The 16622-nt window shown below is 54.0% G+C and overlaps 1 protein-coding gene across 3 annotated transcripts in view; it reads left to right on the top strand.

Moving 5' to 3' along the window:
• The window catches only part of EPHB2 (EPH receptor B2), a 184903-nt gene that overhangs the window by 139624 nt on the left and 28657 nt on the right, over positions 1–16622 (top strand). For all 3 annotated transcript variants that reach the window (XM_072827896.1, XM_072827894.1, XM_072827895.1), the window contains exons 4-5: positions 246–401; positions 1725–2060. In XM_072827896.1, the coding sequence (XP_072683997.1) occupies positions 246–401; positions 1725–2060 (492 nt within the window). The remainder of the gene's footprint in view (positions 1–245; positions 402–1724; positions 2061–16622) is intronic.

Below are 16622 nucleotides of genomic sequence, written 5' to 3'. Positions count from 1 at the left end.
ATAGCTTCAGAGATGAGAAACCAGGTAGCCTGGACCCTTCTGGGCAGAGAGGACTGCCATGTTGGAACCTAGAGATCCCCAAGAGCCTTAGGAGATGGGTTTCCCAACAGTGGCTCTCCATGGCCCCTGCGTGATGCTGTGTGGCCTCTCCAGGAGACTACAAGGTCTTCCCATGCTTTGTGGCCTCTGAAACCTCTGTAACCTCATCCGGTTTCCCCAGCGACTCTCTTTGTCTCCTGTACCAGGGTGCCCGTCTGGAACCTTCAAGGCCAACCAAGGGGACGAGGCCTGCACGCACTGCCCCATCAACAGCCGGACCACCTCAGAAGGGGCGACCAACTGTGTCTGCCGCAACGGCTACTACAGAGCAGACCTGGACCCCCTGGACATGCCCTGTACAAGTACGCTTGGGGCCCCTGCAGAGCGATGCCTCACCGGGTCCCCAGGCCCCCTGCAGAAAGCTCAGAGCAAGGTTGGGCAGCGGCCTGGCTCCAGCCAGCCCTTCCTGAGTGGGGAGCAGCCAATTACCTGGTGGGAGGGGAAATGAAAAACTGGTTGGAAAAGAACCATCCTGGGGTAGTTGTGCTGCCAGCAGGCAGCTACCGTGGAGCTGGCATCTGGCTCCTTACCTCCTCCCGCTAGTCACATGGAGGATAAAGTGAAGGTCTCGATTCACAAAGGGACGGTGAATGGGAGGCTTGGCAGAAACAGAACCAACACAGGTGGTGTCTGTGACAGCAAGGATGCCCAGTGTTCTAACCTGGCAGCGGCCGCCTGAATCTCAGGCCAAGGTTCTCTAAGAAAGCAGTGGCTGGGAGGGCCATCTTACAACCCCTGTATCAGGCAAGAACGGAATCCAGCTGCCAGCAACAGAGAGCTGACCCCAGGGGCTTACACCACAGGACTGACGGACTCTCTCACACAGCAGAACCCCAAAGATAGGCAAACCCAGGAAGTTCTCTGGGACCTGGCTGGCTCACTCTGCTCTGCCATTCTCAGCGTGCAGTTCCTAGCCTTCGGGTCACTTCACAGTCCAGCATTGCTGCTGAAGCTCCAGCCATCACACACATTCTAGGCAGAGGAGAAGGGAAGGGACAGAAGGACATTTTACAGCTGTCTCCTCTTTTTTTTTTTAAGAGTTTATTTATATACTCACGAGAGACACAGAGACAGAGACACAGGCAGAGGAGGAAGCAGGCTCCCCGTGGGGAGCCTCATGTGGGACTCGATTCCAGGACTCTGGGATCACAATCTGAGCCAAAGGCAGACGCTCAACCACTGAGCCACCCAGGCACCCCCAGCTGTCTCCTTTAAAGAAAAAGTGTTGGCCAGCAACTTCTACAGCATATCAGTGGCCAGCCCTTCAGCACAGGAGGCTGGGAAATTAGTCTCCTAGCTGGACATATTGCCACCCTGAATAAAATTGGTTTCTTTTAGAAAGAGGAAGGGAAAAGAGAAATCGGGTGGCTATGGTCTCCAACACACAAAGACTCGCCCTAGTAACACACACCGAGGAGGCTGGAGTCCAGGGAGAAAGGGCTAAACCGATATGCGGCAATATGAGAGTTCTATTCTAGAAGCATCTCTCAGGTGGATGGAGGGGAGAAAGGAGTTGAAGGAAGCCTTTGGGGGCCTGGGCTGGCGCCAGGGCAGTGGGCAGAGAGCCGTCTCTTGGGAATGAACCTCCGCAGCCCCCTCTGACCGACACCTCTCCCCACCCTCAGCCATCCCCTCCGCGCCCCAGGCGGTGATCTCCAGTGTCAACGAGACATCCCTCATGCTGGAGTGGACCCCGCCCCGCGATTCAGGGGGCCGCGAGGACCTGGTCTACAACATCATCTGCAAGAGCTGCGGCTCGGGCCGGGGCGCCTGCACCCGCTGTGGGGACAACGTGCAGTACGCGCCCCGCCAGCTGGGCCTGACTGAGCCGCGCATTTACATCAGCGACCTGCTGGCTCACACCCAGTACACCTTCGAGATCCAGGCCGTCAATGGCGTCACCGACCAGAGCCCCTTCTCGCCTCAGTTCGCCTCCGTGAACATCACCACCAACCAGGCAGGTGAGCACTTCGAATGCATGCTCCAGGTCGGGGCAGGAGGGGTGGGGGGCAGGCAGGGTATCCTGCCAGCCCTGGTCGGAGACACACACACACCCCCCGTGGACTGGCTCCCACCTTCCCAAGCCTGAACTCACCCGGGAGAGTAAGCGCTCCCTCTCCGGTGCTGTGGTGTTCATAACAATTGCTGTCGCGTGGTGAACGTGTGTTGTTGAAGGTAAGCGTGAAGCTGCTGGAACAAAAAGGCTCAGTGTGGTGGTTAAAAGAACACAGAATTTCAGGCCTGTCTCATGGAAGAGTCCAGGGGTCAGCAATGCAGATTCGTGGGTAGAGCGGATCCACTTAGAGATGCGGAGGTCCAGGTTCTTACGTTTGTGTCAACGCCCCCCCACCCCGCCCCGTGCTCCCCGCCTGCGTGCGTGGTGGGAGCTGAGGCACAGGGATGTCCATCTGCAGGGATGGTGGGAGAGAGAGGACCCAGGGAAGCTGGACTGGCACTCATCACTTCTGTGCACACTCCCCTGGAAGAAAACCTGGTCATGTGGCCTTGCCAAGCCACAAAGGAGGCTGGCAGATGTGATCCCTCCCAGCCTAACCAAAACCTCTCACAGCAGGCGGTGAGGAGACAGCCAGTAGATATCTAGCAGTTTCCACAGGCACCTTCAGCCCACTCCAGTCCAGCTCCAGCAAACTTTTCTCCCTCAGCTCACCTTTCATAATCCTTTCTGGGACCCCCATGTCACCCTCCATCTCCTGCCTTGCTTCCTTCATGGCAAAAATGTTGCCAAACAGTGAAGTCTCACTACTACCACCATTTCCTCTTCAATCCACTCCACTGAGGTTCTGGCCCCATCTCTCCACCAAGACCACTGTGCCCTGGGTCACCGGTGACTTCCATATGGCCAGGTCCAAGAGACATTTCCCAGCCTCATCCCCCCAACCAAGGGCCATGTGAGATTTCCAGGACCTCATGGTACCTGTGGATTGAAAATTCTGAGTGTGCCCCTCAGTTATTCACTCAACAACTCTTGCCAAGCTCTGCTGCAAGCGGGGTCTGGGCCCTGTCCAAGGAAGAGACAAGGGAGGCCAGGCTCCAGGAGAGAAGGTGAATGGGCTACCCACCTTATATTTCAGATGTCCAGCGGGGTCCACACAATAACTTCTCAGGGGATCCAGAGATGGAAGTCCGGGAAGGCTTCCTGTAGGACGCAGGATTTGACCTGCAGCTTAAAGGACTAATAAGACGTTTAAAGGAGCGATACAAAGAGATCTCTTTTGAGAATGAGGAAGAGCATGAACGAGGACATGGAAGGAGAAGGGTCAGCCAGCTCCACCCAGTTGAGGGGTACTGTCTATATATGACCTCACTGCATGCCCCGGGCCACCTGGAGTAGAAGGCATCCATGTCCCCATTTTACCGATGATGCTCAGAGAAGTCGAGTCACAGAGCAGGAAAGGGAAGGAATCTACTAGGTCTAAAAGATTCTTGTGCTTGGGCACAATCCAGGGTATGGCCAAGGAAACTTGAGTTTGACTAAGGGTCTGACGGTGCGTGTGAGCGAGTATATTTGTGAGGATGTGTGGTGTGGGTGTGTCACTCACTGTATGTGCTTGGGTGACCATGTGTTTATGATTGTGATCGCATGTTCTGTGGCCATGTGGCTTCTTATTTATACATGCATTCATGAGCATGGGTGTGTCTGAATCTGAGGGGCTTGGAACAGGGTGTGTTAGAGCACGAGTATGTATGTCTGAATGTGGCCCTGCCTATCTGTGTGTTCGTGCATGAGAAAGAGTGTGGTTTTGTTTGTGAATGTTTGTGGTATTGCTGCGGTTGAGAGGGCATATTTGTGAGCATGTGTCTGCAGTTCTTACAGGGTCATGGGTGCATTTCAGCCCCACTCAGATTGGGGTCTGGATGGAGTTGAATCAAGGCAAGCAATCTGAGAGAACTCTCAAAAGCCAACAGCGGTTGGCAGAGACACCTAACAGATTACGAGGCCTCCAACTTGACAAGGCCCTGGGGTGGGGGAGCCTGGGCTCCCTACTCCTCCCTCTGCCCCGCCCAGGCTCCATGGGGTGGAGCGATGGGAGTTCTTTCCCCCGGCTGTAGGAACCTCCTCTGCACCCATTCGAGAGCCCTGAGGGTGGAACTGCCTACTCAAGAAGCCTCAGCTTATTAGCAGCAAGGGGTAGAGTCAGGCTGCTTGAGCTGGATTCTTCCTGTCTGGAGCTGGAAGTTCCCAGAGAATAGAAATAGGACAGAGTGGAAGTGAGGGGCTTCCAAAGAGGAAGATGCAGGGAGAGCCCTCAGGATCATAAGACAGAAGCAGTGAGAAGCTTGCATTCAGACCAAGTCTGAATCCCAACGTTGCCATTCATTTGCTGTGTGACCTTCGTGTATCAGTCAGCTATTGCTACGATAATGCTGCATAACAAAACCACCCCAGAACTTAGTAGTTTGCAACCGTAACTATTTATTTTCTCACTCACTAGTCTGTGGGGCAGCTAGGGTTTAGCTAATCATCAGCAGGGCTCTCTGGGCTGGGCAGGACTCCAGAATGTGGGTTGGATTCAGTCTGTTCCATATGTCTCCCATTCCCCTTGGACCAGCAGCCACCCAGGCTTGTTAATGTCATGGTGAATGCTGGGAGCACAAGCGGCCGAGCCAAGCCATGCCACACAAACACATGCCTCTGCTTGTGGCGTAGTCACCCACAGCAAATGAGCCCCGCAGAGCTACTTGGCAAAGGGTGTGGGTTCATAATCCTGTTCCAGGAGGCAAAACTGAGAAAACCGATCCAACCCATCACACTCTTGAAAGTCACTGCCTCCCTCAGGGCCTCGATTTTTCCACCAAATTGTGCATCAGAACTATATGAGAGGTTTTCCAAAACACAGGTTCCCGGGCCCCCACCCCTGACCTGTGGAATCAGGATTCCAGGAGCAGGCCCTGGGAATCTGCATGTTCAACAAGTGGCTCGAGTGTTTCTTCTCACCGGGCAAATTTGGGAAACTCAGGCCTAAGCCCCTGTATACCCTCAAAGCCCTGAGGCTTTCTGGATCATGAATACTCTTTCTCCCTCCCTTCTTTGTTTCAAGCCCCTTGATAAGCCGACTCTTCCCCAGGTGGTCAGGGCCCAGCTGGGAACCATGCAGCCACCCCACACCCTCACCACATTATCCCCCTTTGCCAGATAAAGAAACACAGGCCCAGAGAGGTGGAGCCAGTTATGCAAAGCCCCACGACTAAGTGGCCTCAACTAGGATTTAAATAAACCCAGAACTATGGGATTGCCAAGTCTACACTGGAGTTCCTCCCCTTGAGGATTCATGCCCCGGTTGGGAAAAAGCGACATGGACACAGACAGTCATCTGCATACAAGGTGGCATGAATGAGGGCCCAAGGAGGTGTAGGGGAGGGGAGAGAGATCACAGTAGGAGAGATCATTTCCTCCTGGGGAATGGGAGAAGGGAAAATCATGGAAGGCTTCCTGGAAAAAGAGGCACTTGAGCTTGGCTTTGGAGAATGGAGAAGCTTGTAAGAAGCACAGATGGAATCCTGCGGGGAGGAAGGTGTCCCAGGGGAAGGAAGTGCAGGAGGCAGGCTGGAGGGAGAGTTCTTTCTGTTCCTCCTGAGCATGAGGTGTCTCCACACATGTTCCCTTGACCTGGGTTGCTTTTCTCCTCACCCTTCTTGCAGACCTTTGCTCATCGTTATTGACCTTCCTGACTTGGTCACACCCCCTCAGCACCATGGCCCTCGCAGGCCTCCCTGGTTGAGGTTTTAGCCTGACGTCTTCGATCATGTCATCCCTGTCTGTCTGCCCCGCCATGAGCATGTGGTGGGACACAATAGGTCTGCTTTTCCTTACCGCGGTTTTCCTGGCACCTGGCGCGGGGCACACCACAGCGAATGCTCGGTGAACATTTGCAGAAGGGCTCAGAGAAGCATGGAGTGAGGTGGGGTGTAGAGAAGTATGATAGGCTGGAAAGCAAGGCTGGGGACTTGATTTCCAGACAAATGCATTCAGTGGTCGGTTTTAATCAGACCCTAAAATTCAATATATAAATATCTAGCTCGTTGCCTTAAAAGGAAAAAATGTTCCTTTTGTGCAAGTGACTGGGCCTTGCTCACACTCCGTTGGCATTCATCGGGGCCAGAGCTGTCTTCTGACTTCATAAAGCCGTCATGCCACCTTCGAACCACACTCCGCCATTCCAGAACGCCTTTCCACTCCGTGTTCATGCTCCTCCCAGGGCCCCCTGGAGAAGGGAGGCCAGGCTGGGCCGCAGATCCCCTCTTGAGGAAGGAGGAAACAGGCGTGGGAAGAGCTCAAGCACACGCCCAGGCTCACTCAGCTGGCAAGGGGCAGACCCAGGATTCGATCTGCTGTCCGGAGTCTGTGGTCCTCGACACAAACAAACAGGACAGCATAGGGGACGGGAGGAAGGAGGGCGAGCCTCGGGGCGGGCGTCAGGAGAGAGCTTCTCCGGGGAGGTGGTGTTGAAGCTGCGATCGAGACCTCGAGGCAGAGACAGCCGTGCAGACCTGGGGCGTGTGCCGCATTTCAGTAACGTGGGGCTCAACCTCAGCGCTGCGTCCAGTCCTCTTGGCCACCCTCCAGGGCCGCGCCGGACACGATCTCACCCGGAGCAAGCTCCAGGCAGCCGCACCTCTGCCCAGTTCCAGAAGGGGGTGGGAAGGGTCTGGGTTTGGGAATCTGGCAAACAAACCTGGCTTGGAATCAAGCCTGGCTGCTCACTGGCACATAGCCTTAGGCAAGTCACTAACCCCAGGTCTGAATGCATCTCCTCGTGAGCGTCACCACCCCTCCTCGCGGGACTGCTGGGAGGCTTTGAGCTCATGTCTCAAGGTGCCTCCCAGGCCGCCCGGTACATCCAGGCATTCAAAACGCGGGGATCGTCCTACGTTGCCCCTAATCATAATAATGGCTCCCATTTATCAAGTGTTTACTGTGTGCCAGACACCATCCCGAGTCCTTGATGATGAGTCTTCACAACACGGAATGAGGTGGGTCCTGTTATTATCCTGTCTCACAGGTAAGGAAAGTAAGGCTTTGAGGGTCAAGCGACTTGTCTGCAATCAGCAGGCAGGCAGTGGCAGAGCGTGAATAGTTCTATCACTGCGTGCTCGGGACCCAGCACTGGCCGGACTCAAGCCTTCCGCAGAGGTGGGGCGAGCTGTGTGCCTGGGCCCATGTGCACCACGGCCCGGCTGGCAGAGGCAGTCTTTGGCATCACCCGTCCTGAACAGGAGATTGACATGTTAGGAAGTTCCCCTGTTGTCATGTCCTAGTGGGTCGTATGGGCAAAAAGGCTCAGCCCTCATCCAGCACCAGGCTGCATGGGAGGCTTCACTCCTCCCAGCTTCAGGGTCCTCGCCTCGAGGATGGGCATTGATCTCTCACTCCAGCTTTGCTGGATGGTGGCTGGATTAGCTATCACATAGACAGAGCACCCAGCACATAGTGAGTGGATAAGCTATGGCAGCGAGGCTTCAAATGAGATCAGAAGGTGTCTTAGTTTCCTATTGCTGCTATAACAAAATGGCACAAACGAGCCACAGCTCCTGTCTCTCAGCTCTGTAGGGCAGAGGACTAGTCTGGATCTCAGCAGGCCCAAATCAAGCTGTTGGCAGGGCTGCGTTCCTTTCTGATGGCTCCGAGGAATGATCCGTTTCCTAGCTCGTTCAGGTGTCGGCAGAACTAGTGCCATGGGATGATAGGAGTGAGGTACCCCCCTGTCCTTAGCAGCTGGCAGCTGCCTTTCGCCTGTGGAGCCCTCTTTCCAGTCCTTGCATGTGGCTCCTGCATCTCAGAAGCTGCAATGGGGCGTCAAGCCCTCCTCACGCTCCAGCCCTCTGGTTCTCTGACTCTTTGGCTGGAAAAGCTTCTCCTCCTTTAAGGACTCACTAGATTACATTGGGTCTACCTGGATAATCCAGGATAATCTCCCCATCTCAAGGACCATAACTTTAATCGCGTCTGCAAAGCCCCTTTGGCCGTGTAAGGTCACATATTCACAGATTCTGGGATTAGGATGTGGACATCTTTGGGGGCCATTATCCTGCCTATTGCAGAAGGTGATGTAAGCCAAATTAAAGCACATCAGCATTCTCAGGGGCCCTGGAATGCAAACCTCTTTTCTTATAGAAAGGAAAAAGGAGGCCCGGAGAGGTTCCCGAGCTGCCGTCCAAGATGACACAGCAGGTCGTGGCCCAGCCAGTCTCCAACACCCTGGCTAGGTATCACGGCCTCCGTCCATGACACCGCTCCATATGGCTTTCTCATGCAAAGACTTTCAACTTTCCAAAGCCCCTTCTGCTGTTGTGTTCTCCTCTGATCCTCCCGCCCTCCTGGGGGGCAGGCATACAGTGGCTCAGTCTCTAGAACTGGCATGAGCATGTACTCACCTACTTCTCTCCCTGGGGGCCAAGAGGATCAGAAGGAGATGGGCCGAGAGAGCCTCTGGTGAGGCCCAGACCTGGAGAAAGGAAGGCAGAGGGAGAGGGAGAGGGCACTTCCCTCCCCAGCCCAAGCCCTCTGCACGTATCGGCCTCTTTGATCACTCCAAGCTTTCTGCAGGGGAGGCACTGCCGGCCTGGAGTGTCAGTTAGGATTGAGTTTGGCTGCATATAACAGGAAGAAAAATAGCAGATAGCTGCTGCCACAGTAATGCTGTTTGACAATCGACCACAATACCTGCAGCATTAAAGTAAGAAGCATTGATCTAGCCCACGAGTCCCCAGATTGGCCGGGTAGATCCTGGGGGGGTTGGGGCGGGTTACACACGCATGTGTTTGCCCTCAGTAGATCTTTGGATATTTTCGGGGCTCTATTGCATGTTTGGAGTTGACAGATGTCAGATTGTCAAGATGGTCCCGGGCTGGGACCAGTAGGGCGACAGCTCTGTTCTGCGTATCTCTTCCCCAGCAGGTCAGCCTGGGCAGGTTCTGTGGCAATCACAGGGAAGCAAGACAGCAACGGATATGTGCAAGGGCTTGTTCATGCCTCTGCTGATGCCATGTTTGCTAATATCCCTTTGGCCGAAGCAAGTCACATGGCTAACCCGAAAGTGGGGCGGGGGCGGGATTACACAAGTTCTAGGGCAAAGAATGTAGATACAAGGAGGTGATTAATAATACAACCAGTCTACCATAGTGGCTTAGACAAAATGAAAGCTTATTTTTCCAATAGGTAAAGGATGTCAGAAGATAGGAGTTTAGGCAACTCTGTGGAATCGTCAGGGATCCGGGCTCCCCGGCACACAGCTTCTGGTCCTATGGGCCAACGTGGCTATGAGAGCTACAGCCATGACATCCATGTCCCAGGCAGCAGGATGGAAGAAGGAGAGTGAAAAGGCCCTTCCCTTTAAGAGAGACTTCCTAGAAGTCCCAGATATTACATTGGCTTTATACCTCATTGGCAATCATGCTGTCGCATGGCCACTGGTAGCTACCGGAGAGTTTGGGAAAATGTAGTATTTTATTTGGGCATAATGTGCCTAGCTAAGAACCAAGATTTTGTTAATTTGAGAAAGAAAGAATGGATACTTGGGCAGGCAGTAAGTCGTGTCTGCAACATCCCATTTTACATGTGAGGAAACAGGGCCCAGAGACAAAGTAACTCACCTGAGGTCACAGGGTCGCCAGGGCATGAGAGCTGGGATCTGAACCCTGAGTGCTACATCTTTTCCCTTCCACCACCACTATCACCACCACCGTTCAAGGGCCTTTGCTGAGCAAAGTAGTAGCCCTTAGCTACTCACGGTGCTGCTTACGGGTCTGAGCACCCCAGGGACACCCAGCTGGCTCAGTCGGAGGGTATGCGACTCTTGATCCGGAAGTTGTGAGTTCGAGTCCACATTGGGTGGAGAGTTTACATAAAGTAAATAAATAAATAATTTATCTTAAAAAGATTCAAAAGATTCTGAGCAGCCTGGACAGCTACCTATGGCAGATGTCCCCGGATCCTGACTCTGCCTGGTCCTGTGCTAAGCACTTGATATGCAGGTTTTCATGTAACCTAGAGAGGAGAAACTGAGGCACTGAGGGGTGAGATATGCAGCCTGGGCTACCTGATCCAGATCTTGCCACCTTCCTGGTCCAGATCCTGGGTTAGAACTGGGTCCCATTCAGCAGCCACAGGTAAGATCAAAGGTGTTCAGCATCCTTGTCTGGCAGGTGGACCACTGGGTGTTTCCATAGTACCAAGCCCAGGGCCTGGCCTTAACCTGCTCCGACCATGCACAGGGCTCAGGCCACGTAACGGGGCGGGGGGGGGGGGGGAGTGATAAACCAACCCAGGCCGTAGAGTCAGGCAGGCCTGGGTCCCGATCTCACCTGTGAGCCGAGGTACCTAAGGCAGGAGACTTGACCTGACTCTCCCTTTCCTTATCTGTGAAACAGACGTGATTAACCCCACTCCATATGATTGTGTAGCACCTAGAAGGTGCTGTTAAATCTGAGCTGAATCAAAGGAAGCATGAAGGAGCGGATGAACGGCCACCCTAGACACAATCTTTTCTTGGGTTCAAGGAAAAAGTGTATAGTATCTCCTAGAAACAATTTTTGTTGTTTTGGGAAGATTTTTCCCCAAAAAATATGTCCCACAAATTGCTACTTCCAAACAACATTTAACTATTATGCGAAAAGGGGGTTCTGAAGCCAAATGAGACCTTAACTGCCAGGTTAACTGGGTCTCTCCCCTGCAGGACTTCTCAGAGCCTTGAACAAAGGAGTGTGCACTGTGAGTCTTCCAAGCAGGGTTCTAGAGAACTCTGTGTTTCTCTACGTTTCTTGGCCACAGAACTCCTTTTTTTTTCATAGCAAAGTGCCACCTTGACACCAGTTCTCAACTTCTCCTTTTCTTCTGCCCACAGCACCAATGTCTGCTCCAATCAGAAAGAAACAAGGCCCATTTTTCTGGAAGTTTACTGTATCGCTACAGTCAAAACAGGGACCCCCATTATCAACCGGAAATTCCAGGAGTCTTGTCATGGGGAAAGTGCTCCTGCTACAGGTCCTGGAGAATGCGGGCGCAGTTGTCACGGACTGTTGTGGGGCTCTAGGCCTGTTGGTCAGCGGGAGGCTCCAGCCACAGCAGCAGGTCCCATCTCCGAGAGCCCCGGGTGTGAGGGAGAGTGAATGGTTAGTGCCCATCATACAAGCACACTGCATAAGGTCAGCGACTCAGGTTCCTGAAGGTGCTAGAAAAGGTGAGGGCCTGCCCTTCCTCTCCTTCCTTCCTCTAATAATGTGGATACGTGCTGACTCTGAGCCACACGCTGTCCCGGGCACTGGAGATAAAGGATAGAACAAGACAGACAAGGTCCCTGTCCTCGGATGGTGCCAGTAAAGAAAGCCGCTGTGGGATGGCAGGATGGGGTGGGTGGTCAGGGAGGGCTCCCGAGGAGGCCAGGGAGATCTGGGGGATGAGGTGTCCAAGGCAGAAACACCACGCGCGCGAGGCCAAGGCCCTGAGAAAGGAATGATGACCTTGGTGTGACTGGCCGGTGTGGACGGCACTTGGGAGTGGAGGTGGCAGGTGCTCGGAGGTGGTGGGTGCCAGGCAGGTGGGCCCAGAAGCCGTGTGGAGCATCTGGGCGTCATTTGGGGGGCATTGGGAAGTCACAGCGGGCCATCGACAACAGTGAAGAGGTCACAGAGGCAGCGGGAGCTGAGACTGGGCCTTGGCGTGGGGTCCCACAGCGCTGAAGCCCAGCGACCTGTCCCTCCCTACTCTTCCAAGCTCCTGGGGTCTTCTGCCCCATGAAAGGGCAAAGGCCGAGCACACTCAGGGTCTCCTTCCCGCCTCAGAGCTCAGGGCTGCGGAGATGAAGCTGGCCAGGCCCAAACACACGCCCTCTGGAAGCAGCCAGGGTGCCCGGGCCTCCTGTCTTCCTGCCTGTCCCCGAAGGCCCTGAGACACGTCCCCACTCAACCCCTTCATGCCCTGAGGGGGAAACAGAGGCACAGGCCAAGGCTGATTCCCCAAGTCTCGGCGAACAACGGGACTGGACACTCCCCCCAGGGCGGGCGGGGGCAGCAGGGCCCCTGACCACCTGCTCCAGCCAAGCGGGCCCTGCCTGGCCGGCCTCCCCCTTCCCCTCTCGGCCACAGGCTTCTTTTGTGCTTGCTCCCCGGGGCTCCATCTCCTTGCAGGGGTCACGGGGCACCACTGACCCCAGCCCCCTGCCGGCGTGCCCGCCTGGTAATTGAAAATACCAGAATTCCCTGAAGACCAACTTACAGGGAAACCTGATACCCCAGGGTGGGCGGTGGGCGGTGGACGGCAGGATGGGAGAGCATCCAGCTGTTCCCCTTTCTCCCATTAATCCCCCGGATTCCAGGAGAAAGGCCAGCCCTCTCGGCCCCCACGGCCGCCTTGATCAGCTTCCCAGCAAATGCCGCCTCCTTGCCACGCCCAGGGTTACGGGGCTTATGGGATCAGGCCCGGGTTAGCTGCCTGTAACCCAAGCCTGCCAGCTAAGCCCAGCAAGCCCAGACCCCCACGGCCGTGGGGGACCTGCCCCCACTAACAGCTGAGCTCCCCGAGCCGAGGCGGGCCGGGCGGCGGTGGGTGAGGTGAGTCAGTGGGAGCCGGGTGGAGTTCGCTTTGCAGCAATAGGATGGGAGCCGGCCCAGGGTGTCCTCAGAGGCCCTGTGATGTCCGCGGGTTTCCAGACCTCCCTGCTCAGCCTGCATCGGCCGCAGCCAAGGGAAGGATGCGTTGGACTTGAATGGGCCCAGGGTTCAAATCCCAGCTCCACTGCCTGCTAACTGTGTGGCTCTGGGCGAGTTACTTCATACCTGAGTGCCTCCATTTCCTCGTCTATAAAATGGGTATGATAATAATAATACCAGCCTCATAGGGTTCAGATGAGCGTCAAAGGAGTTCACTACGTAAAGCATCTGGAAAAGCGCCTGGCTCAGAGTGAACGAGTAAGTGTTAGGTGTTCACCTTCCTTTTGTTTTCCCACTGGGCATCGTGTGGCATATGGGCGCTGTCAAGATGACAAGCTTTTTATTTGAGGAGCAAGTTGCCACTCCTGGGCGGCCTCAGCCCTGCACCTCCCCTCCCATCCCTTGTACCCCTGCTTCAAGGCTCCAGAAGATGAGAGGGGCGGTGTCTGCAGAAGCCAGGCTGTGACACGCAGTGTGATGGGTGGAAAATACATTCGACTAAGATCCAGCTGGTCTAGGCTCTTAGGCCCACCCCTACCTGCTGTGTGACCTGGAACAAGTCACCTTCCTTCGCTGGTCCCGAATCCACTCCTCCTCAAAGTGTGGTCCACAAACCAGCAACATCAACATGACCTGGGAGGTTGTTAGAACTGCCAATCCTCGGGTGCCTGGGTGGCTCAGTGGTTGAGCATCTGCCTTCGGCTCAGGGCATGACCCCAGGGTCCTGGGATCGAGTCCCATGTCGGGCTCCCCGCAGGGAGACTGCTTCTCCCTCTGCCTGTGTCTCTGCCTCTCTCTGTGTGTCTCTCATGAATAGATATATAAAATCTTCACAAAAAAAAAAAAAAAAAAAAAAACAGCAGATCCTCAGGCCCTACCCCAGATCTGTTGAATCAGAATCTTAGGAAAGGTTGGGGGGGAGGGGCAGTGCCCAGCACCATGAGTTTTAATAAAGTCTCCTGATTTATTTCCTTATGCCCCTTCAAGTTTGAAAAGGGCAGTAATCTTTAGGGGCACTTTCTACCACTTTTCTTCACTGTTGGGAGGTGAAATCACCAGGAGAGAAGTAAAGGGAAAGGCGTCGGCCCTTCTTAGGCCTGGATCGCCGTGGCTGAGTCCTGACTCAGGAGCTCCAGCCTGGAGCAGACACTTGTTGTGTGAAGCAAATATGCTTTCTCCCATTAACCCCAAGCCCCTGGAAGATAGGGACCTGAGAGGTTCCTCTCTTGAGCCCCAGAACCCAGCATCATGCTGGCCTTATAGCAACTCTGTGAATTGAAATATTTTTCAGCTTTGTTGAGGTATTATTGACTTATAACATGAAAGTTTAAGGTATATGAGGTGGTGTCTTAATAAAAGTATACATTGCAAAATGATCACCACAGTAAGGTTAGTTCACACCTCCATCCGCTCATATAATTACGACTCTATGTCGTGTGGTTATAACATTTAAGATCTAGTCTCTTAAACAACTTACAATTATACGATATGGCATTGTTTCTTATAGTCACCATGCTGTACATTAGCTCCTAGAACCTATTCCTCTTATAGCTAGAAGTTTGTATCCTTAGACCAACATCTCCTCCTTTCTTTCCCCCAGCCCACAGCCCCTGACACCATTCTACTCTCTTGAAATGTCCTTTAAAAAAAAGAAAAAGATTTATTTATTTATTCTAGAGAGAATGCAAGAGTGGGAGGAAGGGCAGAGGGAGAGGGAGAGAGTCTCAAGCAGACTCCAGCGTGGAGCTGGATGCCGGGCCCAATGCCACAACCCTGAGATCATGACTTGAGCTGAAACTAAGATTCAGATGCTCAAACGACTGAGCAATCCAGGCGTCCGCCCCCTGCCTCTTGAAATGTTGCTTTGTTTTGGTTTTGCCTTTTTTTTTTTTTTAAGTAAATTCTACACCCAATGTGGGACTCAAACACACAACTCCAGGATCAAGACTTGCATGCTCCACCAACTGAGCCAGCCAGGCACCCCTTAAATGTTTTTAATAAGATCTCCCTCCTGATGGTAGCTGGCACCATGGTCAAACTTCTTTTTTTTTTTTTTTTTAAGATTTTATTTATTTATTCATGAGAGACACACAGAGAGAGAGAGAGAGAGAGGCAGAGACACAGGCAGAGAGAGAAGCAGGCTCCATGCAGGAAGCCCAACATGGGACTCGATCCTGGGTCTCCAGCATCACACCCTGGGCTGAAGGCGGCAGTAAACCGCTGAGCCACCTGGGCTGCCCCATGGTCAAACATCTGCACACATTTCTCCTTTCGTGCTCATGACATCCTGGCCAGGAAGGGTCTGCATTTGACAAGTGGGGAACGGAGGCTCAGAGAGTTTGAGAGAACTTGCTGAAAGCCACAGCACTGGGGCGTGGGGGGCAGGTTTGCATGCAAGTCTGATTCCACCCTCTGGCCGCTGACCGCTAAGCAGGACTGCCTTTCTGGGGCTGGTTGAAATCTTCTCCCCTGAGGGTTCAGTTCTCTGCAGAAAGCACCAGGTGACTGGGTTCACATGGTTGTGGCTTGATGGCAATACCGCTCCCCATGCTTGTGGGTGCAGCGTGTGTCCGATGCTCCACAGATACGCCAGACCCGTGACGATAGCGCGCACTGTCAGGGGAAGCGGCCTACAGCAGGCGGGAGAGAAGGGTGGACAGCCGGGCCTCACAGAGGAGCCAGGGCCTCAGCAGTGCAGAACAGAGGGCTCAGCTCTGCACAAAGGCAGCTCCGGAGGGAGAGATGGGTCTGGGCTGGAGAAGGGGTCAGAGAATGAGGGGACTGTGGCAGGGACTGCTCTGAGGGGCAGCAGGGGAGCATAGTGGGGCAGGATAACTCGGCTCCAGCCCCAGCTCAAGCGCCTCACTAGTTGTGTGACCTTGGGAAAGTCACCATGCTTCTCTGAGCCTCAATCTCTTCCTCTGCAAATTGTGCAAACCCCCATCCCACATTGTTGTTGAGAGGACCGAAAGGTGACGCGGGTCAGCCGCTCAGGGCACAGTGGCAAATACCCAGTGACACTAGTGAATGCCCCCAGCGCTGACCATATGCCAGGTGCTGCACTGAGCACTGGACATGATTTCACACATCTGCTCCTCCCAACAGCCCTCAGGGGCATGTTACCCTCAGGCTCATTTTACGGATGAGGAAACTGAGTCACCGAGCACTCAGACTGTCCCTCCACTGGACTCTAGCAGTCAACCTAGTTCATCTCCGGTGAGCATCTTCCTGGAGCCGAGCTGACGGCACAGTCGCCAGCACTGTGCTAGTAAAGAGCCCAAGCTGCCGGGTTCAAGTCCAACTCAGCACTGCCTTGCTGTGTGACCCTTGAGCAGGTTACAGAACAGCTGCAAGCCTCAGTTTCCCCATGATAAGCTGGGGATGTGAATAGCCGCCAGCTCATGGAGCAATTGTGAGAATTCTCTGTTACACCTATGTTAACAGGCGTAAAGAGCCTAGAACAGTGCTGCGCACAAAGTTAAGGGCTCAGTAGGTATTAGGTTCATGGCTTTATCATTGCTAGCATTATAAATGTATGCACTGCCCTAAAAGTCCTTCAAGTGACTTCCTGAAGCCTGAGAAACATCACTTCCCATCCAGGCATCTGGTGAGAGTGTGTTGCTTTGTGCTGCCACTTACTCTCTGTATAGCTTCAGGGAAGATACTGCTTGATACTCAGCTTCCCCATCTGCAAGATGGGCCGGAGGAGGTCTGCTTCCGAGGCTGTGGTGGGGATTCAATGGGTTAACCCATGACCAGGGCCTAGCACAGTGCCCAGCATGTAGTTGGTGCCCAATAAACGATGGTTAGTGGGGCCCCTTCGCTCACGTTGGGGTCTCTTGACTCTCTGGGAGGCA

This window comes from Canis lupus, chromosome 5, assembly GCF_048164855.1.
Source record: "Canis lupus baileyi chromosome 5, mCanLup2.hap1, whole genome shotgun sequence".
NCBI lineage: Eukaryota > Metazoa > Chordata > Mammalia > Carnivora > Canidae > Canis > Canis lupus.
This window is presented reverse-complemented; position numbering and strand designations above follow the sequence as displayed.